The 26,843-nt window shown below is 37.4% G+C and overlaps 1 protein-coding gene across 3 annotated transcripts in view; it reads left to right on the forward strand.

Annotated features, from left to right (window-relative positions):
• CRPPA (CDP-L-ribitol pyrophosphorylase A) overlaps positions 1–26,843 on the forward strand; it is a 326,472-nt gene that overhangs the window by 26,017 nt on the left and 273,612 nt on the right. For all 3 annotated transcript variants that reach the window (XM_061197723.1, XM_061197725.1, XM_061197726.1), the window contains exon 3: positions 7,437–7,586. In XM_061197723.1, the coding sequence (XP_061053706.1) occupies positions 7,437–7,586 (150 nt within the window). The remainder of the gene's footprint in view (positions 1–7,436; positions 7,587–26,843) is intronic.

The following is a 26,843-nucleotide window of genomic DNA, read 5'->3' on the forward strand; positions in this document are numbered from 1 at the left end:
GGTGCGCGGGCCTCTCACTATTGCGGCCCCTCCCATTGCGGGGCACAGGCTCCAGACGCGCAGGCTCAGCAGTTGTGGCTCACGGGCCCAGTTGCTCCGCGGCATGTGGGATTTTCCCAGACCAGGGCTCGAACCCGTGTCCCCTGCATTGGCAGGCAGATTCTCAACCACTGCGCCACCAGGGAACCCCCTAAAATGTCCTTTTATATATGCACAATTACAGCTATAAATCTCTCTTAGGACTGCTTTAACTGCATTCTCAAGTTACTTTACATTGTGTATGTTACTGATCTCAAAGTATCATTTCCATCGTGATTTCTTCTTGGATTCATTTAGTAGTGTGTTGTTCAATTGCTATGTTTTTGTTTGTTTGTTTTTTGCTTTTTAAAATTTATTTTTGGCTGCGTTTTGGGTCTTCATTGCTGTGCATGCGCTCTCGTTGCGGCAAGCGGGGGCTACTCTTAGCTGCGGTGTGCGGGTTTCTCATTGCGGTGGCCTCTCTTGTTGTGGAGCACGGGCTCTAGGTGCGTGGGCTTCAGTAGTTGTGGCCTGTGGGCTCAGTAACTGTGGCTCGCAGGCTGTAGAGCGCAGGCTCAGTAGTTGTGGCGCACGGGCTTAGTTGCCCCGAGGCATGTGGGATCCTCCCAGACCAGGGCTGGAACCCGTGTCCCTTGCATTGGTAGGCGGTTTCTTAACCACTGCACCACCAGGGAAGCCCAATAGCTATGTTCTTAATTCTCACATTTCTTTTTGTTTCTCTAAAACATTTTTTGAGGTATAATTGACATACAACATACTGGATTCAGGTGTACAACATGTTTCAACATTTGTATACATTGAGAAGTTACCACAATAAGTCTGTATCTGTCACCATACATAGTTACAGAATTTCTTCTGAAGAGACTTAAGATCTATTCTCTCAGCAACTTTCAAATATGCAATATAGTATTAACTATATTGCATCCCCATGACGTATTTCATAACTGGAAGTTTGTACCTTTTAACTTCCTTTACACATTTTACCCCCATCCCCCATCAGGCTGTTCTCTGTATCTATGAGCTATTTCTGTCGTTTTGTTTTGTTTAGGTTCCACATAAGTGGGATCATACAGTATATGTCTTTCTGATTAATTTCACTTAGCATAATGCCCTTGAGGTCTTCACATGTTCTGAAGATGGCCATTTAGGTTTCTATGTCTTGGCTATTGTAAATAATGCTGCAGTGAATATGGGGGTGGGTATCTTTGAGTTCGTGTTTTTGTTTGCTTCAGATAAATAACCAGAAGTAGAATCTCTGCATCATTTTGTAGCTCTATCTTTAACTTTCTGAGGAACCTCCATACTGTTATCCATACTGGCTGCACCACTGTTTTCTAATTCGACTCTTAAGATCAGAGAACATACTTAGTATGACTTTAATTCTTTAAAATTTATTGTGTCTTGTTTTATGGCCAAACATATGGTCTGATCTGGAGAATTCTCCATGTATACTTGAGGAGAACATAGACTTTTGTTGGAGTATTCAATAGATATGTTAGATATTGTTGGTTTATAGTGCTTTTCAAGTCTTATTTCCATGGTCATCTTCTGCCTAGTTGTTCTACTCATTATTGAAAGTGGGGTGTTGATATCTCCAACTGCTGGATTATTTCTCCTTTAAATCCTACCAATTTTTGCTTCATGTACTTGGGGATCTGTTAGATAAGTTTTTGTATCTTGTTGAATTGACCTTTCTTAAATTATAAGATGGCTTTATCTTTAACATTTTTGGAATTTTTCTGATATAGCTACTCCAGCTTTCTTACAGGTTGCTGTTAGCTTGATATATATCCTTTTTCATCCTTCTGTATTCAGTATATTTGGATCTTTGAGTCTCAAATGTGTGTCTCCTGTAGAAAGCATACAGTTGGGTTTTTAATCCAATTTGACAATGTGACTTTGGATTGTTTAATCCGCTGAAAATTAATGTCATTGATATACATTGGCCAGTTTACTTTCTGTTTCATGTGTGTCTCTTTTCTCATTACTGCTTACTTTCGTATCAAATGAATATTTTCTATGGAACATTAATTTGTTTATTTTCTCACTTTAACTTTTTATTTTCTTAGTGGCTACTCTAGGGCTTACAGTATACATCTTAACATAATTCAGATATATGCTAACTAAAATCTAGGGAGGTACAGAAATGTTACTCTTAAATAGGTCTATTCCCTTTTCTGCCTTCTTGTGCTATTAGTGTTAGGTGCATGTATGTTAGAAACCCAATAATCCATTGTTGTTATCACTTCATCTTATTTTACACCAGTTATAGAAGCTGAGAAGAAAGGTGAGCTGTATTTATAAGGAATGTCATATTAACTTTCTTGTTTTCCATTTTCAGTTTTCATTTGTTACTGTAGATTCAAGTTATCATCTGTTAGTTTCTTCCTGTGATACACCTTTACTCATCTTTTCCTCGTCACAATATGCTGTTTTTGTCAAATATATATTTCAGTATTATAGGTTGATCAATTAACTTATATATTTATTTTATACAATTCCTTTTTCAACCTCTTAACATAAGAAAGGAGAAAAGGGCATTTATAACTGTTTTTTATTATTTTTTAAATAATTGGTGCTCTTTTTTCATGTGGATTTGAATTATCGTCTAGGGTTGCTTTCTTTGAGCTTAAAGATTATCAGTGTTTGAAGGGTGAATCAGCTAGCCACAAATTCTGCTTGTTTGCTCAGAATCTTTATTTTGATCTGATCTTTGTAAATGCTCATTTTGCTGGACTTAAACTTTAACAGGTTTTTATTTTGAGCAGTTACCATATCACCCACTTGCCTTCTGGCTTCCATTGTTTCTGATTAGAATCAGTTGTTAATCTTATTGGTGTTCCCTTGTTAATGATAAAACATTTTTCTTTGGCTGCTTTCAAGTTTTTTTCCTGTGATTTTAGCTTTCACATTTTTACTACGATGTGTCTGGATATGAATTTCTTTGTGTGTATTCTGTTTTGAGTATACTGAGCTCCTTGAGTGTGCAGATTGCTTTTCTTGGGAAATTTTCAGTCATAAGTTTTTGAATATTTTTTCTGCTCCTTTCTTGCCTTCATTTTCCCTCTGGTACTCCTATTACAAAAATGTCTGTAATGATGTCCTACGTTTCTCTGTGAATCTGTTCATTTTTCTTCGTGTAATCTATTGATCTGACTTTAAGATCAGTTATTCTCCTGTTCAAATCTATTGTTGAACCCCTCTAGTGAATTTTTCATTTTAGTTATTTCACAATTCTAAAATTGCTACTCAGTTTTTAAAAGTATGTATTCCTAATATTGATAATACTAATGGTCATCATACTTTATTTCTTTATGCATTATATCCTTTTGTTCTTTGAACATATTTATAATACCTGATTTGAAGTCTTACCTGATAAGTGTGACACTTGGGCCCTCTCACAGGCAGTTTCTGTTGCCTGTTTTTTTTTTTTTTTTTTCTTTGTATAGATCACACCTTCCTGTTTGGATGCATGTCTTTCCATTCTTTTGTTGTTGTTGAAAAATGCATATTTTAGATAACGTATTTTGTCAGTTCCAAGTACCTCCCCAAGACTTATTATTTTCTTGGCTACTAAAATAGACCAGCAAAGTCACAGTCTTATTCCTGTACAGGGCAAAACCTCTGAAGTCACTTCAGAGGGTACAGTTCTAGACGAGTGTTCAGTCACCACGGAATGACAGTTGTTTTAGCAGGGTTCGCTTCATCTGTATTTCCCCGATCTCTGTTATACTGTCTGCCTCTGACACCCAACTGGTAAGCTCCATTCATTGCCTAATGACTGCTCTTTTTTTGGAACAGTGCCAAATACATAAAGTACCCTACAGATTGATCCAAGTAAATTCTGGTCCCTTAGCAGGGGTAGTTTGTAAAGCCGGTATTGGAGGTTTGCTCTGATTCTGGGGGTGGGTGGGTGGTTCTCATTAGCTGTCTCTTGTTCTGGTTGTCTCTGATAAACTAGCTTCCCTATGGTTCAGCTTGTTTCTCTCATGAAGCTCTCACCTTCCTCTTAATTGCTTACCATGATCTCCGTTTCTTTTGAGAGTGTGCTTACCCTTAAACTTCCTCACACTTCCAATTAAGCAAGTTCCCTTGGGGAGAGCTTAGTAGCTGTCTCTTCTTAGAGCCTGTCTTTCTCCCTGTGAAAAGTCACCATGCCACTGCTTTGGAGCTATAGGTGGGCATGTTGTTTGAGTGACACCACTACTTCGTGAGCAGGGTGCTGCCTGGAAGCATTAGACTCATCTTCTTTTTGCCTCTCCTGGCACAGAAACTCTGCCCTGTGTGTGACTGGGCCAAGTGTGATCAGGGCCCCAGTATTCTCTACCTACCATGCCTGGGGTGGGTCTTCCACTCTATTGGGTGGAGGCTATGTGGGTGAAGGGAGTCTACAACCTCTTGGCCATACTTGCTGGTAACTGAGCCTTTGGGACATGGAGTTGAGTGAGATGGGAAATGCTGGCACTCTGTCCCGCCCACTGGGAGCTGGTGGGAAGGGAACCCTTTCTTTTTGGCCATACCTACTCTGAGTGGAACTTAAGTCACATTGAGCTGGGTGTTGTGGAATGAAGGAAGAAAACAGATGACAGTTCCAGTACCACAGACTCTGTTCTTTCCAAGGTTTAAGAGATATTCTTAAATGTTAATTTGTTGAATGCCCTTAGGACAATTTTCAAAGGCTTTAAATGGTTGTTTTTTAAAAATGCTTTCCTCTAGTTGCAGAGAGTCTGCACAGCTCTTCATGGAGACATTTTGTATGTCTCATGTTCTTTTAAATTTTTATGTCATTGTCTGGCATAGAATTAAATATATATAGTTAATTAACTATAAGTAATAGAACTATATTTTTTTCCTTAAAAAACACTGTGGCGTGTGTGCATGTATATTCCTTTCCTGTCTTCTAACCTCTGCTGATGAGTACTAGGCTTGACAAGTCGGGCTTGCTCTTTTTTTTTTTTTTTAATTGGAGTATAGTTGATTTACAATGTTGTGTTAGTTTCAGGTGTGCAGCAAAGGGAATCAGTTATACATATACATATATCCGCTGTTTTTTTAGATTCTTTTCCCATATCGGCCATTACAGAGTACTGAGTAGAGTTCCCTGTGCTCTACAGTAGGTCCTTACTAGTTATCTATTTTATATACAGTAGTGTGTATATGTTAATCCCAACCTCCCAATTTATCCCTCCCCTGCTTACCCCCTGGTAACCATAGGTTTGTTTTCTACATCTGTAACTCTATTTCTGTTTTGTAGATAAGTTCATTTGTACCCTTATTTTTAGATTCCACATATAAGTGATACCGTCTGATATTTGTCTTTCTCTGTCTGACTTACTTTACTCAGTATGACAATCTCTAGGTCCATCCATGTTGCTGCAAATGGCATTATTTCATTCTTTTTTATGGCTGAGTAATATTCCATTGTATATATGTGCCACATCTTCTTTATCCATTCCTCTGTTGATGGACATTTAGGTTGCTTCCATGTCCTGGCTATCGTAAATAGTGCTACAATGAACATTGGGGTGCATGTATCTTTTTGAATTATTGTTTTCTCTGGTTATATGCCCAGGAGTGGGATTGCTGGATCACCTAATCTATGACAAAGGTGGCAAGGATATACAATGGAGAAAAGACAGCCTCTTCAATAAGTGGTGCTGGGAAAACTGGACAGCTACATGTAAAAGAATGAAATTTGAACACTCTGTAACACCATAGACAAAAATAAATTCAAAATGGATTAAAGACCTAAATTTAAGGCCAGCAATTGTAAAACTCTTTGAGGAAAACATAGGCAGAACACTCTGACATAAATCACAGCAAGATCCTTTTTGACCCACCTCCTAGAGAAATGGAAATAAAAACAAAAATAAACAAATGGGACCTAATGAAACTTCAAAGCTTTTGCACAGCAAAGGAAACCATAAAGAAGACGAAAAGACAACCCTCAAAATGGGAGAAAATATTTGCAAATGAAGCAACTGACAAAGGATTAATCTCCAAAATATACAACTCATGCAGCTCAATATCAAAAAAACAAATAGACATTTCTCCAAAGAAGACATACAGATGGCCAAAAGGCACATGAAAAGATGCTTAACATCACTAATCATTAGAGAAATCAAAACTATAATGAGGTATCACCTCACACTGGTCAGAATGGCCATCATCAAAAAATCAACAAACAATAAATGCTGGAGAGGGTGCAGAGAAAAGGGAACCCTCCTGCACTGTTGGTGGGAATGTAAACTGGTACAGCCACTATGGAGAACAGTATGGGGGTTCCTTAGAAAACTAAAAATAGAACTACCATACAGACCTGCTCTTTATCTACCTTTCACCTACTTGGACTTTACTCCTTTCCTATCACCGCTGGCTGTCTCTTCACTTTTGCTATTATGCCTAGGCTCCAAATCTCTGCTTGAGTCACTGGAAATGGCGACACAATTTGTACAGTCTACTTGGCTCTCACATTAGCTTTGACTTTCAACCAGTCCCTTGGCTTTTGTAAACTAGTTTATGGACTGTCCTTCTCAGATGTTGGTCTCCTTGAGACCAAATTTGTTCTTAGGTTTTTAATGTTATATGCTGCAATTACATGAAAGATAGGACATTTTATAGTCAGTATAAGACAGCTGGGTTAAGGCCTACCCTAGGAAGTTTATTTTAAGGCTACTTCACCAAGGTAGCTGTCTGGTAATGACCTTCAAGACTGTATTACAGTGAAACTTATTAAAGGTAAAGGGAAAAGCTGTCAGATGAGGTGTCTTTTTAAAGTTTAGATGCATCTATTAATGAGACAGAGCTTTCATAAGAGCAATTGAAATTAATGGATATTTGCCTCAGGGAGCGTTGCATTGATGCTATGTTTGAAGGGAGCAGTTTTTTTGCAGGAATTAGAGCAAGACATATATTCATTGTCACTTGGCTGGTGGCTGAGCTCATTTTGGGGATCTTAGGGAATATGTCTTGTTCCTTAATGATGTAATGTGTAGATTAAATATTTGAAGGGACACTAACAAGTAAATATTCATGTATAATCCGTTTCAGTTCTTTGACAATAGTCTCCTTCTTCCCATCTTCAGGGAATACTCAATTGTATCTTAGCATCCTTTTTTAGTATTTGACTTCAATGGCCTGTGATGAAGAGGATTTTGGATCCATAAAGAAAAATTATTTCTATCTCTAATATATGGAACTGTAGTGGTATGAGATTGGTTTTTGACTGGAAATGATTTGATTTAGGAATGAAATTAAGACTTGTTTAAATATGTTCTTGAGGTAGCTTGTTGAAGGTGTAAGATCCATTTCAAAACAAAGATACAGAGTTCAGAATTTGACTTTCAGATATTTTCTAAGTGAAATAAATGTGTCATTTGCCTCTGTTTATCCTTTAGGCTGCAGGAGCAATCCGACCTCTTGTATCTACTGTCATCAGTCCATCTGCAGATGGCTGCTTAGACCACTCGCTGGAACGTGCGAGACACAGGGCAAGTGAAATGCCACAGGCCTTTCTATTTGATGTGATATATGAAGCGTATCAGCAGGTAAGAATCTTGGCTTTTTGACAATCTGCTGTGTTGAGGGTCTGTAAGAACCACCCCCATATTTGGAGATTAGCTAGAAGAACTCATGGAACTGAGTACATAGTTGGACTCAAGGCTAAAATTGATTAGAGTGAAGTTGGATGATAAGAGAAAAAGACCCAGGCAGAGTCTGGAGGAATCCATGTGTAATCTTCCTCATGATCTATCTCCTTCAGTGTCGCACAAAGTACACCTTCCGTCCAGCAATGAAAAGGCAGCAGCTTGGGTGTGATGTTTCTTTTCAGGGAAGGCCATTAGAGATTTGATGTCTAAGGTATTGTGTTGGTCACATAGATACCCTCTGCCTTGCACATAAACTTTGGATCCCCAGGAGAAAAGCCAGTGTTCGACATAAACCATATTGTTTATGTGAACATCTAGGCATAGTGAGCCACTCTTATCAGTTAACTGTTCACTGGAAACACTCAAAGAGCCAAGTTCCCAGACACTGACCGAGGGCCCACCTGGTGAGCAGGTCTACTGCTCAGGCCTGCAATCTCAGGCCTAATGTAGTAAACATTTTGCACAGCTGTATAGATATTTTGTTAAAATTTTAAAGGTAAGTGATTTCAAAATATCAAATCATTCATGTTTAGATTATACTGGATTGTCTTTGTTTTCATGTTTTGGAAACATTTTTGTACCTGTAAATTTTACTGCTATTCATGTCTGTGTTTATTTATTAAACAGTTATTAAATATCAGGTATTATGCTTGTCAGAAACTTCCCAATGAAATAAGATCACTTACAACAACTAAGGCAATGCTTGGCTGATGTTAGACAATCAGTAAATAGAGATAGATGGACTTTAAAGAATATGAGATAATGGTAGCATAAATATTGACATTTTATAATAAAAGAATACCACATTTTGGATTGAAAGTTAATCACAATGAATCAATCTTGACTATCAGTTACTGTTTTAAATATTGAGAATGTAAATCGTAATCAGTTTTCATGGTATGAATAGTCGTCAGTGGTTTGTTTTGTTTTCTTAAAATTCGTTATACAGAAATTTACCTGTATTTGGTCATTAATCAAATATTACCCTATTGATAATCCTAAAAAGCCTGAATCTTGCTAAGTATTATTAATTTTTTTAAGATTAATGAAAGAATTTGTTCATCTTTATATAAGCATTTACATTAAGAAGAATAAATATGATAGCTCTATTTTAGAAAATTTAATACAACCTTATGATCCTCACATTAGAGTAGCATGTTTCAACAGTTTTTGGTAGAGAACTAAGCCCTAATGCACTGAGGCAATAGTTCTCAAATTATCGTTCCCAGACGAGCAGCATAAGCATGTTTTGGAACTTGTTAAAATGCAAATTCTGCGCCTCCACCTCAGACTTAGTTACTTAGAAACTCTGGGAATAGGGCCCACCCATTTGTGTTTTAACAAGCAAGCTGGCCACGTGATCCTGACACTGAATTTTGTGAACTAGCACCCTAAGATATCTGTTGTATGTGATAAATTCTCTTCTGTTGCATTCTTGGGAGAATGAGAACGTAGTCACACAAAAATAACTGTTCTGTGGTTCAGATGAGGAATTCTCAAGCCATATTGGAGGTTTTGATACAAGTTCTTATGAAAATTATTTTTGATCATAAAGGCGTTCATAAGGAAATTTGTATAAAATATTTCTCTCATCTATATGATTTGTGTATATATATGTTTGCTTTTAACGAATAGAGAAGAGTAAGATAGGACAGAGTTCCAAGGGTGGGAAGTTGTTCTCTATAGAGCGGTCAGAAGTACTCTGTGAAAAGGTAAAGTTTAAACCAACATCAGGAAGTAAGTGAGGTGATAAGTCGTGCAGGTAACTGACAGAACATTATTTTACGTACAGGACGCAGAATCTAAGAAGGCGAGCGAGGCTGGAAGAGAATGACATCATGGGGGGAAGTAGGAGGTGTACCTGGGTCCGGTATCTTGTTGAGCCTTAAAGGCAATGTTATGGGCTTTAGATTTTACCCTGAATGAGAAGGGAAGACTTTGAATGGTGCTGTGTGAAACCTCACTTCTATGGGGTCACCTGTCAGTTGTGGGGATGGTACCTTACAGAAGGTAAGGGAAGAAGTAAGCTATAGTGATGATCAAGGCAAGGATGATGACAGTTAGGGCAATTTGGATAGTAGAGTATTTGGTGTGAAGTGTTTGTTCTGAATATATTTAAAAATAAAATGAGGATAAGCCAATTGGTCACGTATGGGTTATCAGAATGGGAAGAATCATGGGTCCAAGAATTTGCTCTGAATAACTAGAATGCAGTTGCCCCTTTTTTTTTCTTTTTTATTAATTTTTGTTGGAGTATAGTTGCTTTAAAATGTTGTGTTTCGAATCATCAACAGGAAGACACTGGAACTCACCAAAAAAGATATCCCACATCCAAAGACAAAGGAGAAGCCACAATGAGATGGTAGGAGGGGCACAATCAGAGTAAAATCAAATCCCATAACTGCTGGGTGGGTGACTCACAGACTGGCGAACACTTATACCACAGAAGTCCACCCACTGGAGTGAAGGTTCTGAGCCCCATGTCAGGCTTCCCACCCTGGGGGTCTGGCAACGGGAGGAGGAATTCATAGAGAATCGGACTTTGAAGCCTAGTGGGAATTGATTGCAGGACTTCGACAGGACTGGGGGAAACAGAGACCCCACTCTTGGAGGGCGCACACAGAATAGTGTGCGCATCGGGACCCAGGGGAAGGAGCAGTGACCCTGGGGAAGACTGAACCAGACCTACCTGCTAGTGTTGGAAGGTCTCCTGCAGAGGCGGGGGCTGGCTCTGTTTCACCGTGGGGACAAGGACACTGGCAGCAGAAGTTCTGGGAAGTACTCCTTGGCGTGAGCCCTCCCAGAGTCTGTCACTAGCCCCACCGAAGAGCCCAGGTAGGCTCCAGTGTTGGGTTGCCTCAGGCAAAACAACCAACAGGGAGGGAACCCAGCCCCACCCATCAACAGTCAAGTGGATTAAAGTTTTATGGAGCTCTGACCACCACAGCAACAGTCAGCTCTACCCACCACCAGAGCCTCCCATCAAGTCTCTTAGATAGCCTCAAACACCAGAGGGCAGACAGCAGAAGCAAGAAAAACTACAATCCTGCAGCCTGTGGAACAAAAACCACATTCACAGAAAGATAGGCAAGATGAAAAGGCAGAAGGCTATATACCAGATGAAGGAACAAGATAAAACCCCAGAAAAACAACTAAATGAAGTGGAGATAGGCAACCTTCCAGGAAAAGAATTCAGAATAATGATAGTGAAGATGATCCAGGACCTTGGAATAAGAATGGAGGCAAAGATCGAGAAGATGCAAGAAATGTTTAACAAAGACCTAGAAGAATTAAAGAACAAACAAACAGAGATGACCAATACAATAACTGAAATGAAAACTACACTAGAAGGAATCAATAACAGAATAACTGAGGCAGAAGAACGGATAAGTGACCTGGAAGACAGAATGGTGGAATTCACTGCTGCAGAACAGAATAAAGAAAAAAGAATGAAAAGAAATGAAGACAGCCTAAGAGACCTCTGGGACAACATTAAACGCAACAACATTTGCATTATAGGGGTCCCAGAAGGAGAAGAGAGAGATAAAGGACCAGAGAAAATATTTGAAGAGATTATAGTTGAAAAGTTCCCTAACATGGGAAAGGAAATAGCCACCCAAGTCCAGGAAGCGCAGAGAGTCCCATACAGGATAAACCCAAGGAGAAACATGCCGAGATACATAGTAATCAAATTGGCAAAAATTAAAGACAAAGAAAAATTATTGAAAGCAGCAAGGGAAAAACCACAAATAGCATACAAGGGAACTCCCATAAGGTTAACAGCTGATTTCTCAGCAGAAACTCTACAAGCCAGAAGGGAGTGGCATGATATACTTAAAGTGATGAAAGGGAAGAACCTACAACCAAGATTACTTTTTGATGGAGAAATCAAAAGCTTTACAGACAAGCAAAAGCTAAGAGAATTCAGCACCACCAAACCAGCTCTACAACAAATGCTAAAGGAACTTCTCTAAGTGGGAAACACAAGAGAAGAAAAGGACCTACAAAAACAAACCCAAAACAATTAAGAAAATGGTCATAGGAACATACATATCAATAATTACCTTAAACATGAATGGATTAAATGCTCCAACCAAAAGACACAGGCTTGCTGAATGGATACAAAAACAAGACCCATCTATATGCTGTCTACAAGAGACCCACTTCAGACCTAGGGACACATACAGACTGAAAGTGAGGGGATGGAAAAAGATATTCCATGCAAATGGAAATCAAAAGAAAGCTGGAGTAGCTATACTCATATCAGATAAAATAGACTTTAAAATAAAGAATGTTACAAGAGACAAGGAAGGACACTACATAATGATCAAGGGATCAGTCCAAGAAGAAGATATGACAATTATAAATATATATGCACCCAACATAGGAGCACCTCAATACATAAGGCAACTGCTAACAGCTATAAAAGAGGAAATCGGCAGTAACACAATAGTGGGGGACTTTAACACCTCACTTACACCAATGGACAGATCATCCAAAATGAAAATAAATAAGGAAACAGAAGCTTTAAATGACACAATAGACCAGATAGATTTGATTGATATTTATAGGACATTCCATCCAAAAACAGCAGACTACACTTTCTTCTCAAGTGCGCATGGAACATTCTCCAGGATAGATCACATCTTGGGTCACAAATCAAGCCTCAGTAAATTTAAGAAAATTGAAATCATATCAAGCATCTTTTCTGACCACAACACTATGAGATTAGAAATGAATTACAGGGAAAAAAACGTGAAAAGCACAAACACATGGAGGCTAAACAATACGTTACTAAATAACCAAGAGATCACTGAAGAAATCAAAGAGGAAATCAAAAAATACCTAGAGACAAATGACAATGAAAGCACGACGATCCAAAACCTATGGAATGCAGCAAAAGCAGTTCTAAGAGGGAACTTTATAGCTATACAAGCCTACCTAAAGAAACAAGAAAAATCTCAAGTAAACAATCTAACCTTACACCTAAAGGAACTAGAGAAAGAAGAACAAACAAAACCCAAAGTTAGCAGAAGGAAAGAAATCATAAAGATCACAGTGGAAATAAATGAAATAGAAACAAAGAAAACAATAGCAAAGATCAATAATACTAAAAGCTGGTTCTTTGAGAAGATAAACAAAATTGATAAACCATTAGCCAGACTGATCAAGAAAAAGAGGGAGAGGACTCAAATCAATAAAATTAGAAATGAAAAAGGAGAAGTTACAACAGACACTGCAGAAATACAAAGCATTCTAAGAGACTACTATAAGCAACTCTATGCCAATAAAATGGACAACCTGGAAGTAATGGACAAATTCTTAGAAAGGTATAACCTTCTAAGACTGAACCAGGAAGAAACAGAAAATATGAACAGACCAATCACAAGTAAGGAAATTGAAATTGTGATTAAAAATCTTCCAACAAACAAAAGTCCACGACCAGATGGCTTCACAGGTGAATTCTATCAAACATTTAGAGAAGAGCTAACACCCATCCTTCTCAAACTCCTCCAAAAAATTGCAGAGGAAGGAACACTCCCAAACTCATTCTATGAGGCCACCATCACCCTGATACCAAAACCAGACAAAGATACTACAAAAAAAGAAAATTACAGACCAATATCACTGATGAATATAGATGCAAAAATCCTCAACAAAATACTAGCAAACAGAATCCAATGACACATTAAAAGGATCATACACCATGATCAAGTGGGATTTATCCCAGGGATGCAAGGATTCTTCAATATACGCAAATCAATCAATGTGATACACCATATTAACAAATTGAAGTATAAAAACCATATGATCATCTCAATAGATGCAGAAAAAGCTTTTGACAAAATTCAACATCCATTTATGATAAAAACTCTCCAGAAAGTGGGCATAGAGGGAACCTACCTCAACATAATAAAGGCCATATATGACAAACCCACAGCAAACATCATTCTCAATGGTGAAAAACTGAAAGCATTTCCTCTAAGATCAGGAATGAGACAAGGATGTCCACTCTCACCACTATTATTAAACATAGTTTTGGAAGTCCTAGCCATGGCAATCAGAGAAGAAAAAGAAATAAAAGGAATACAAATTGGAAAAGAAGAAGTAGAACTGTCACTGTTTGCAGATGACATGATACTATACATAGAGAATCCTAAAGATGCTACCAGAAAACTACTAGAGCTAATCAATGAATTTGGTAAAGTAGCAGGATACAAAATTAATGCACAGAAATCTCTTGCATTCCTATATACTAATGATGAAAAATCTGAAAGTGAAATTAAGAAAACACTCCCGTTTACCATTGCAACAAAAAGAATAAAATATCTAGGAATAAACCTACCTAAGGAGACAAAAGACCTGTATGCAGAAAATTATAAGACACTGATGAAAGAAATTAAAGATGATACAAATAGATGGAGAGATATACCATGTTCTTGGATTGGAAGAATCAACATTGTGAAAATGACTCTACTACCCAAAGCACTCTACAGATTCTATGCAATCCCTATCAAACTCCCACTGGCATTTTTCACAGAACTAGAACAAAAAATTTCACAATTTGTATGGAAACACAAAAGACCCCGAATAGCCAAAGCAATCTTGAGAACGAAAAATGGAGCTGGAGGAATCAGGCTCCCTGACTTCAGACTATATTACAAAGCTACAGTAATCAAGACAGTTTGGTACTGGCACAAAAACAGAAATATAGATCAATGGAACAGGATAGAAAACCCAGAGATAAACCCACGCACATATGGTCACCTTATCTTTGATAAAGGAGGCAAGCATATACAGTGGAGAAAAGACAGCCTCTTCAATAAGTGGTGCTGGGAAAATTGGACAGGTACATGTAAAAGTATGAAATTAGAACACTCCCTGACACCATACACAAAAATAAACTTAAAATGGATTAAAGACCTAAATGTAAGGCCAGACACTATCAAACTCTTAGAGGAAAACATAGGCAGAACACTCTATGACATAAATCACAGCAAGATCCTTTCTGACCCAGCTCCTAGAGAAATGGAAATAAAAACACAAATAAACAAATGGGACCTAATGAAACTTAAAAGCTTTTGCACAGCAAAGGAAACCATAAACAAGACCAAAAGACAACCCTCAGAATGGAAGAAAATATTTGCAAATGAAGCAACTGACAAAGGATTAATCTCCAAGATTTACAAGCAGCACATGCAGCTCAATAACAAAAAAACAAACAACCCAATCCAAAAATGGGGAGAAGACCTAAATAGACATTTCTCCAAAGAAGATATACAGATTGCCAACAGACACATGAAAGAATGCTCAACATCATTAATCATTAGAGAAATGCAAATCAAAACTACAATGAGATATCATCTCACACCGGTCAGATTGGCCATCATCAAAAAATCTAGAAACAATAAATGCTGGAGAGGGTGTGGAGGAAAGGGAACACTCTTGCACTGTTGGTGGGAATGTAAATTGATACAGCCACTATGGAGAACAGTATGGAGGTTCCTTAAAAAACTACAAATAGAACTACCATACGACCCAGCAATCCCACTACTGGGCATATACCCTGAGAAAACCATAGTTCAAAAAGAGTCATGTACCAAAATGTTCATTGCAGCTCTATTTACAATAGCCAGGACATGGAAGCAACCTAAGTGTCCATCATCGGATGAATGGATAAAGAAGATGTGGCACATATATACAATGGAATATTACTCAGCCATAAAAAGAAATGGAGGTATTTGTAATCAGGTGGATGGAGTTAGAGTCTGTCATACAGAGTGAAGTAAGTCAGAAAGAGAAAAACAAATACAGTATGCTAACACATATATATGGAATCTAAGGAAAAAAAAAAAAAAAGCCATGAGGAACCTAGTGGGAAGACGGGAATAAAGACACAGACCTACTAGAGAATGGACTTGAGGATATGGGGAGGGGGAGGGGTGAGATGTGACAGGGTGAGAGAGTGTCATGGACATATATACACTACCAAATATACAATGGATAGGTAGTGGGAAGCAGCCGCATAGCACAGGGAGATCAGCTCGGTGCTTTGTGACCACCTAGAGGGGTGGGATGGGGAGGGTGGGAGGGAGGGAGATGCAAGAGGGAAGAGATATGGGAACATATGTATATGTATAACTGATTCACTTTGTTATAAAGCAGACACTAACACACCATTGTAAAGCAATTATACTTCAATAAAGATGTTTTAAAAAAAAAATAATAAAGATGATACCAACAGATGGAGAGATATACCATGTTCTTGGATTGGAAGAATCAATATTGTGAAAATGACTATACTACCCAAAGCAATCTATAGATTCAATGCAATCCCTATCAAATTACCAATGGCATTTTTTACAGAACTAGAACAAATCATCTTAAAATCTGTGTGGAGACACAAAAGACCCCGAATAGCCAAAGCAGTCTTGAGGGAAAAAAACGGAGCTGGAGGAATCAGGCTCCCTGATTTCAGACTATACTTCAAAGCTACAGTAATCAAGACAATATGGTACTGGCACAAAAACAGAAATATAGATCAATGGAACAAGATAGAAAGCCCAGAGATAAACCCACGCACCTATGGTCAACTAATCTATGAGAAAGGAGGCAAAGATATACAATGGAGAAAAGACAGTCTCTTCAATAAGTGGTGCTGGGAAAACTGGACAGCTACATGTAAAAGAATGAAATTAGAATACTCCCTAACACCATACACAAAAATAAACTCAAAATAGATTCGAGACCTAAATGTAAGACCGGACACTATAAAACTCTTGGAGGAAAATATAGGAAGAACACTCTTTGACATAAATCACAGCAAGATCTTTTTTGATCCACCTCCTAGAGTAATGGAAATAAAAGCAAAAATAAACAAATGGGACCTAATGAAACTTAAAAGCTTTTGCACAGCAAAGGAAACCATAAACAAGACGAAAAGACAACCCTCAGAATGGGAGAGAATATTTGCAAATGAGTCAACGGACAAAGGATTAATCTCCAAAGCATAAACAGCTCATGCAGCTCAATATTAAAGAAACAAACAACCCAATCCAAAAATGGGCAGAAGACCTAAGTAGACATTTCTCCAAAGAAGACATACAGACGGGCACGAAGCACATGAAAAGATGCTCAACATCACTAATTATTAGAGAAATGTAAATCAAAACTACAATGAGGTATCACCTCACACCAGTTAGAATGGGCATCATCAGAAAATCTACAAACAACAAATGCTGGAGAGGGTGTGGAGAAAAGGGAACCCTCTTGCACTGTTGGTGGGAATGTAAATTGATACAGCCACTATGGAGAACAATATGGAGGTTCCGTAAAAAACTAAAAATAGAATTACCATATGATCCAGCAATCCCACTACTGGGCATATACCCAGAGAAAACTAATTCAAAAAGACACATGCACCCCAATGTTCATTGCAGCACTATTTACAATAGCCACGTTATGGAAGCAACCTAAATGCCCATCGACAGACGAATGGATAAAGAAGATGTGGTACATATATACAATGGAATATTACTCAGCCATAAAAAGGAACGAAATTGGGTCATTTGTTGAGACGTGGATGGATCTAGAGACTGTCATACAGAGTGAAGTAAGTCAGAAAGAGAAAAACAAATATCGTATATTAACGCATGTATGTGGAACCTAGAAAAATGGTACAGATGAACTGGTTTGCAGGGCAGAAGTTGAGACACAGATGTAGAGAACAAACATATGGACACCAAGGGGGGAAAACCGCCGTGGGGTGGGGATGGTGGTGTGCTGAATTGGGAGATTGGGATTGACATGTATACAATGATGTGTATAAAATTGATGACTGATTAAAAAAAAAAAAAAAGGAAAAAACAATAAAATGTTGTGTTTCTACTGTACAGCAAAATGAATCAGCTATAAGTATACATATATCCCCTCTTTTTTGGATTTTCTCCCCATTTAGGTCACCACAGAGCATTAAGTAGAGTTCTCTATGCTATAAGTAGGTACTTATGAGTTATCTATTTTATACATAGTATCAGTAGTGTATGTATGTCAATCCCAATCTCCCAATTGCAGTTGCCCTTTATTGGGATGGAGAATGCGAGAGGAAGAGATGGTTTTGTGTGATCAGATCAAAAGTTTTGTTCTGATAGACTAAGTTTGAGATTTCCTTTAGACATACTCAACTGTATCCCGTAACATTTTTGACTAAATGGAACTAGAATTCTGTGGAAAGATCCAGATAATGATAGGCACTTGAGAATTGCCATCATGCAGACATTTAATGCCTTGGAGTTAACTGACATAACTAGAAAAACAGGTACAGAGAAAGTAAGAGGTACAAAGGCTGAATCCTGGGGCAGTCAAAGATTGAGTTTAGGAAGATATATTAGTTTCCTATTACTGTTGAAACGAATTACCACAAACTTACAGAATTAAAAAAAAAATACTTTAAAATTCTGGAGATCAGAAATCTAAAATCGAGGTGGTAGGGCTGTATTTCTTGAGACTACAGGGGAGACTATTTCCTTGACTTTTCCAGTTTCTAGAGGCCACCTGCATTCCTTGGCTTCTGGCCTATCCCTCATACCATTACAAGCTCTTGATTTCAATGTCACATCTAATCCTAGTGATGACGTCAGACCCATCTAGATAGTCCCAGATAATCTCTCCATCTCAAAATCTCTAATCTTATCTTCAAAGTCCCTTTGCCTTCTAAATGACTTATTCAGATTCTGGGAATTAGGACATGGATATCTTGGGAAGGGGCATTATTCAGAAGAGGAGTGGCCAAAGAGTAACAGGGTAATGTCCCAGAAGCCTAGTGAAGAAAGGGGTTCAAGAGTGATTGAGCAGTTGTTAAATGCTGCATAGTGGTTTAAAAAAAGGATCGAGAACTGAGCATAACAAGCCTTGCCAGTGTGAGATCGCCAGTGTCGGGGTGGTGGTGGTGTTAGTTATGGAAACCTGGTTGCAATTGATTGACTAGAGAATAGGAGGGCCGCTTTTTATAGGAACTTCCATGCATATGGAGCAGAAAAATGGGGTGGCCGAAGGGCGTTCTAAACTGAGAATTTTTTTATTAAGGTGGATGGCATGATAACATATTGATATAATGATGGAGTGATTTAGTAGAAAGGAAAAGACTGATACTGTATTGAGAGGGGATGGATAGTTCATCCACAGGGATAGGAGGAAAGGCCATATTTGGGTACAGATGTAGATTAATAGATGTAGTGGGAAGATTTGTTGGAGTTTGTTGTCCGGCTTTTATTTTCTCAGTGATGTGGGGTGCAGATCATCGGCTGAGACCCAGGGATGGGGGAGGTATCTAGGCTTTAGGATAGAAAAGGATACCTGTAGTCCATAGTCAATACTGACTTTTATTCTTAAATTCTTACACTTAAGCTAAAAATACACAAAATCATCCCAAAGAAAAAATATATCTATTTTCCAGGGCTATTTTCTGGACATTTATGGGAAACTGAAATATTTGATCAAAAAAACTGCAAAACCATCAAATGGGTCCATCACTAATGTGGCCTTGAAATGTGGACTTGACATGTGAACTTGCTATATCTTATCAAGGGTGTAACTTTGCTTTGTGGTACTCATGTAGAAAATACATAATAGTGTTGATCATTTACTGAGTTGAGCAGAAATCGGGCACTTGTAAGTAAGGTCATATGAGATTGTATTATACATAGAAGAAACACATCTTAATCTGATCCAAAGCCATATGGACTGTGGCCAAAAAGGTGGTTATTTTTGGTTTTTGTTGTTGTTTTTCCCGAGTTTGAGGTTATGGATGACTTTTCCTCATCAAATGGTGCTGGGAAGTTATAGATGTCAAGCTGCAATTCCGTATATGAATCTGCTGGATTGTTTCCCCCACCATTTCTTGTCTCATGTCATTCATCCTCTTGTTCTATGTGCTCTAGTTATGCTCACTTTATTTCCTCAAATACAAGTTTGGTCCTTTCTGGAACTTTACTTCCTATCTTGCTGTGTATCCTTTAGGTAGTAAGTAAATTATCATTTAGGGAAGCCTTTACTGTCCACCCCCATCCCCACTAGGTTAGTCCAACCCACTACACATTTTCCTAGTGCCCTGTTTTTTCTTCCCAGCATCAAAATTAGATGGAATAATTACTTGGGAAATCACTTATGAAATGTCCAACTCCCCTGCTAGACCATGAGCCCTGTGAAAGTAGGCATGGTACCTGTCTTAGCAACTTGCCTGATACTTTATTAGTACCAAGTACATATTTGTTCAATGGATGAACATCAAAGTGTATGCATATAAATATGAAAAATATCCAATGTACTGCTTCTTTTGGGCCACTTTTTCAAGATATTAACACTGTTTCCACTCTGCATTTAGGTCCCTATGCAAATGTCACCTCCTCAGAGAAGCTTTCCACTGATAACTTATATAAGAAAATATTCTCTGTCATGTATTGCTTAATTCTGCTTTAGTTTCATTAGATATCACTAATGTATTTTTGGCAGATTTTTCTTTTTCCTGGATGAACGCTCCATTAGAGCAGGAATTTTATCTTATCTCTAGCACCTGGAAGAGTTCATGGCTTACATGATGTTCTTAACATTTTCAAATGTAAGTTTTATACATACACGGGTATATGTAGATACATGTTTATGTGTTAACACTTAGGTCAGTTATTACGTAAAAAGCTTTACATGGGGTAATATATATGTTATGTACATACTGAAATTTTTTCTAAAACCTTCAAGAAATTCATCTGAGAAATCAGAAGTATAGGCAAACATCTGTGTGTAAAGCTAGTGATTTGCAGCATTTTTGTAAATGTGAGAAATTCTATTCGGCCTCTATTTCTAGAGATTAGTTTTAATAAATTTAAAGAGTCACTTAAAGTTGTTTTGGAGGAATCTTTATGGAGCATGAAAATGCTCATGATATTAATATAACTCATTATGTTAACTATATATAATATGTATTTATGCTTACATGTCCACATGTGTGTGTATGAGTACACATACAAAATAGAAAAACTAGTTGGATATGTGAATACTGACATGTGACTGGGTTGATAGTAATTGAAGTCATTAAAAATCTGCAGATGTGATACACATTTAAAATATATAAATACTTAAGTATTTGGATTTGATTGGTTTTGGACTTTCCCACGTACTTGGTTTTGTTGCTTAAAAACGATTTGAAAAACTTTCATTCCTTGAATTTTTAACGATGCATTAAGCAGCTGCTAAAGGAAAAGATGGCTAAATTAAAGAGTAACAAATTCAGTAGTGAAAATTACTCAGTCTATAGAAACATGAGGAAAACACCAGATTGGTCCAGAGGATTCTTATTGAATGTTCAAATACATAATCATGTTCTATACTGTTTTAGAAAAATTTTGTACAAAAGCTTTTTAAATTACATGAATCAATTTGTTGAGGAAAATTGGTATGATGGGCACAGATGGTATTCTAAACTTTGTTGAGACCTGACCTCATTTCTAACACAAGTTTTTAAGTTCTCAATGAGAATTTTAGAAGATAACTTGTTAAATTTTCATGAAAATGCACATGCATGGAAGACAGAGCAGGACTCAACCAGTGACAGAATTGTTCTCTGCAGTGTTAATTATGTACCTTTTGGTTTGATATACTAGACTTCACTGCAGAGATAAATACTTAGGTGTTAAATTTTCTCAATCTCCATTAAGAGTATTTTAATAAAACTGGCTGTTTAACCTGAAAGGGAAAAACCACCTTTCAAAAACGTGCCTAAAACAGCCCTTTGATTCTTAAAGATTCCTGTCACTGAAGTCTCTAGGTCCAAGAATACAGTTATAAAATTAAAGGAATATAATAGGAATTTCATTTTGTAATACGTACCTGCTCACACCCCACATGCATTAGAATGAAATAGGACTTGTATCTTGTACTGAGTGCTAACACATTGGGCTTTAAATGCCGAGTTAACAAGAAACAAGTCAAAAGCATTGAATTTTATGAAGAGTCTTTCCTTTATATCCACAAGCATTACAGTTCTCGGAGGTTTTATTGCTGTTTTTACAGAGTGTACTTGCCCATTCCTTCTGCCTCCCTCTCTGTGTTTAGTTAGGCCTGGATTGAATTTGGAGGTGATGAGGAAGAGCCTCAGGATAGAGTTTCAGAAGAAACCTCACATCACATGGGGTTTTGAAAAGGAAAAGTAGGAAACATAGGAGGGCAGTAATCATTTTTATAAATGAAGAATTGAGGAAGGGATAGAAATGAAAAGATATGTAGTGGGATGAGTAAGTGAAAGATGGAAGAAACTATGAAGAAAATGAGTGAAAAACAAATGAGGGCTCTTATGGTAAAGCTTTGAGTTGGAAATGAGCGACTTGTTGAATTAGTGGAAGTATCTGCAAAACATTATTTTTGCCCCTCAAATGTCAGGCACAAACTATGGTAGCAAGTTGCACATCTCATAAATAAAACCATGATCTATAGATTTATACTTTGAGAAAATAAATTCACAACTTGATAGTTTGTTTGAATTTATTAAACACTTCCCAAAGTCATGCTTTTCTCTATTGGTCATATTTCTCAAGATTGTATCCTTCTCTCTTCTACCTTTATTTTTCTTCCAGTTATCCTACTTATATATATTCAGGTAACCAGATGAGTTCTGGTTCTATTTTGGAGAAATTCGAAAGTGCTATAGAAAAAACGATTCTGTGACACTGGCTGGGATCTCCTTTGAGAATATTTTTACCTTCAGAAGTTTCTTAACCATAGCCTAAAACAGTACTTTGTCTCTTATTTACTTCATGTATATGGAGAAAACCTTATAAATTATTGCTTCACAAACTTTTTTTCTGAATCTTCCCTTACATTGATAAGATTTGATGGTACAGTTTAAAAACTAATCACTTGATTATCTTTTGATATAGCCCTCATCCTTCATGTGGACTTGGGTGGGGGTGGGGGTGGGGGGAGGATCTCTCTTGATGATTTTCCTCCTGCCATCCTTGTCCATCTTTTTTTTTTAATTTATTTTATTTATTTATTTATTTATTTATTTTTGGCTGTGTTGGGTCTTCGTTTCTGTGCGAGGGCTTTCTCTAGTTGCGGCAAGCGGGGGCCACTCTTCATCGCGGTGCGCGGGCCTCTCACTATCACGGCCTCTCTTATTGCGGAGCACAGGCTCCAGACGCGCAGGCTCAGTAGTTGTGGCTCACGGGCCCAGTTGCTCCGCGGCATGTGGGATCTTTCCGGACCAGGGCCCGAACCCGTGTCCCCTGCATTGGCAGGTGGATTCTCAGCCACTGCGCCACCAGGGAAGCCCCTTGTCCATCTTTAATGTTCCACACCAGTGATCCCCACAAATGATCCTTTTAACATGCAAATCTGTCAGTGTTCACCCACAGCTTTAGGACTGTAGGTGGTCCTCTGTGGTTCACAGGATAAAGTACCAGCTCCTTAGCACGGCATACAGTTATAGTTCATTGCTCAAAACTCCAGTCTACAGACTTCATGACTTAGTTTCCTTACCACATCTTTTATCCTATTATGTCTACTTTGGGTATATACTGTTCCTTTCATATTTCAGTAAAAATAGGTAGACAACAAAAATAAACAAATGGACCTAATTAAAAGGTTTTGTACAGCAAAAGAAAGCATCGACAGAATGAAAAGACAATCTACTGAATGGGAGGAAATAATAGCAGATGATATCACTGATAAAGGGTAAATATCTAAAATATATGAACAGCTCATATAATGTCCAAAATAAAGAACCTGCTGCAAAAATGGGCAGAAGACCTGAATACACATTTTTCCAAAGAAGACATACAGGTGGCCAATGGGCACATGAAAAGATGTTCAGCGTCATTAATGATTGGAGAAATGTGAATGAAAGCTACGGTAAGATATCACCTCACACAAGTGAGAATGGCTATCATCAAAAATACCACAAATAACAAATGTTGGAGAGGATGAGGAGAAAGGAGAACCCTTGTAGACTGACGGTGGCAATGTAAATTTGTACAACTGTTGTGGGAAAGAGCATAGAGTTTCCTCAATATACAAAGGATCTAGAAGTTCAACTCCTGGGTATATATCTGAAGAAAACAAAAACATTAATTTGAAGAGTCATATGCACTCCCATGTTCATAGTACTATTACTTAAAATAGTTAGGATATAGAAGCAATCGAAGTGTCCAAAAAGTGAATGGATAAAGATGTGGTATATATACACAATGGAATAGTATTCAACCATAAAAAGAATGAAATTTTACCATTTGCAACAACATGGATTGACTTGGAGGTATTATGTTTAGTGAAATAAGTCAGACAACATATGGTATCACTTATATGTGAAATCTAAGAAGCTAGTGAATACAGCAAAGAAACAGACTCAGAGATATAGAACAAACTAGTGGTTACCAGTGGGGAGGGGGAAGGTAAGAAGGGCAAGATAGGGTAGGAGATAAAGAAGTACAAACTACTAGGTATAAAATAAGTTTAAAAAAGTAAAACATACTTCTACTTCACTATCATTTATTGGTCACCTTAATTCCTGGTGATATTTTTCCCTTTATTGAAACCTTTGAAATCTGTTGCCTTATACCCCAAAGTGTTTTACCATCAAAGTTTTTAACGTGTATTTAGAGATACATTAAAGTGCAAACTTGTCAGTTCCCTTTTTGTTTTGTTTTGGATCTTAGGTGTTTAGAACTGACTTGATGTTCCTTCTTGGTTTTTCGTTGGCTACTACAGTTTATCTGTGCTAGCCACCTCTTTGTTTTTAAATTTTTTATTTTTTCTCTCCGTTTTCCAAGGTCTTACTCTTCTGCTTCCTGAAGAACCTCTTCTGTTGTATTTAATGCTTTTCTTAGTCAACTTATCATATGTATCTAAATACATGTCTTATTCAGGTTAAGTTTTTAAAACTTAACAGATCTTGATTTTTATTCACTATGACGTCTTCCATGTTGAAGAATCTAGAGCTCATTCCTTGTTCTTGATTAGATTACTTCATAGTTTTTAATTATGTGCGTAGACTACATTCTACTTGTCTGTCTCTTTGGAGACCTACATTGCTTGCTCCCAAAAGTGCAGTAATGGTAGTCCCCATATTTGTCACTGTAAGCACAGTGCAACAGTTTTTCTGGGGTACATATCAAGGAGTGGAATTGCTAGGTCATGGGGTACATGCATTCTTCATTTCATTCTTCTACCTGGTTGCTCTCCAAGTGGCTGCACCAGTTTGAGATTCCACTAGCAATGAAGTGGAGGGTGGAGAAGTTCTAGTTTCAGCCGCATCTTCTATAGTTTTGAAGGGCTGTAACTTTCTAATTTTTGTCAATGTAATAGGCATATTATATATTGATCTGTTTTAATTTGAGTTTTATTGCTACCATTCTACATATATTTTTACATTTCTGTGTTGCTTATCTTATTAATGTGTATTAATATCATTTGTCCATTTTCTTGAGTTTCTTCTCTCTTTATTTGGTGGAGTTTCTTCTGTATCCTGGATGTATTCCTTTCTTAGTTGTACACATTACAAATATTTTCTCTTAGTCTATAACTTCTCTGCTAATGTTATCTTTAATGTTCTTCATTTATATGCGGCCAAATTGTGTGCATTTAAGGTCTTAAATTTGTTCCTGTGTTGTGGTTATAGTCTATTGGTGTTAGTTTTTTCAGTTCACACTTAAGTCTTCAATCTTTTTGGAGGGCATTAGAAAATATTCTGCAATATAATTCTAGTTTTTTAATCTTTATAAAGCTAGTTTTTCCAACATCATTTACTAACTCATCAATTCTTTCCTAATTTGTGAAACAGCCTGTTATATTGACAATTTTCAATATACATAGATTTATTTCTGAGTTTTTCACTGGTGTACTTGTTTCCTGTGAAACTACCCCATTGTTTTGAATTCGTTAATTACTTCAAAAATTGCCTGTTTTTAGTACAGGTGCCCTAGCATATAGAGCCTTAGGCAAGGCTTAAATACTGATGTGAGGTATGTGTACCAGTCTGGCCACTGCTTCACAAACACAGCTGGTCACTTTATTACACAGGACATGTCCAGACAGGCTTATAAGAAACAATTTTTTCCTGCTAACAGACCGTTCTAAGGGACAGAATTCATCGGCCATCTCTTCAACCCAAACTTCAACTTTTGGTTGAAGTTTCTCCCACAGGGAATGAACTCTGTACCACTCAGTCCCAAGGGAAACCAGATCCCATGACTTACACCATGGGAGCCGTAACTGTGTCCAGAGGTAGCTATAGGGAGAAACCAGAGACTGGCTTGTGGCCTGTAGGACCATGTGGGCCCACATGTGGTTAGTCACTTCAGTGCCATAGGGTGTATGAGACCAAGAGAGTCTGAGGCAGGGCATAACATGTGACTGATTAAGCTATTGACCTTTATTACTTTGATAAAAAATTTGAAACCTGATAAATTCCCACCAGTTGGAAGCTTTTATTGGAATGTTTTAGAGTTATAAACTAAGGGATCAAATTGATGTCTTTAGTAAGTTGTCCCATTTATGAACACAGTATGGCTCATTCATTCAGGTCTTTTAAATTTTTGAAGGATTTTTACTTTGTGTTACATATTCTTTATTGGTAATTTCTTAGATTATGTGTTAGCTGTTGTAATTTATTTTGTACTTTCTAACTTATGTTTGCTGTTATATTCCCTCACATCCTCTTTGGAGGATTGAACTTATAATAGGCAGATTCATTGAACTCTGGTTTTAAGTTTATTCTTGAATTCTGTTTTCCCATAAATGATTATACTGTATGCAAATAATGACAAATTTGTCTTTTTCCTTTGAATCCTTATTTATTCATTGTTGGTTTGGCCAGGACCTCTGGTATCATGTTGCAGAAGAGCAAAGTGGAGTATGGTCTTCTGGATTTTCTTTAAAGGGACTGTATCTAACTTGAGTCTGTTTGTTGTAGGTGTTATTTTGATAGAAAGTCTTCAACAAGTTGAACTAATCTTTAACTCTTTTCCAAAAAAGTTGATCTCTTTTACAGAATCACAAGTATGCTTTTTGAAATTTTGATTTTCTGTATCTAGCAAGATCATCATGTGACTTTTTCTCATTTTGTCGAATGGGATGAATTAACTTGAAACTCACTGATGTTGAACCATC

The sequence above is a fragment of the Eubalaena glacialis genome, chromosome 8 (genome assembly GCF_028564815.1).
Source record: "Eubalaena glacialis isolate mEubGla1 chromosome 8, mEubGla1.1.hap2.+ XY, whole genome shotgun sequence".
Classification (NCBI taxonomy): Eukaryota; Metazoa; Chordata; class Mammalia; order Artiodactyla; family Balaenidae; genus Eubalaena; species Eubalaena glacialis.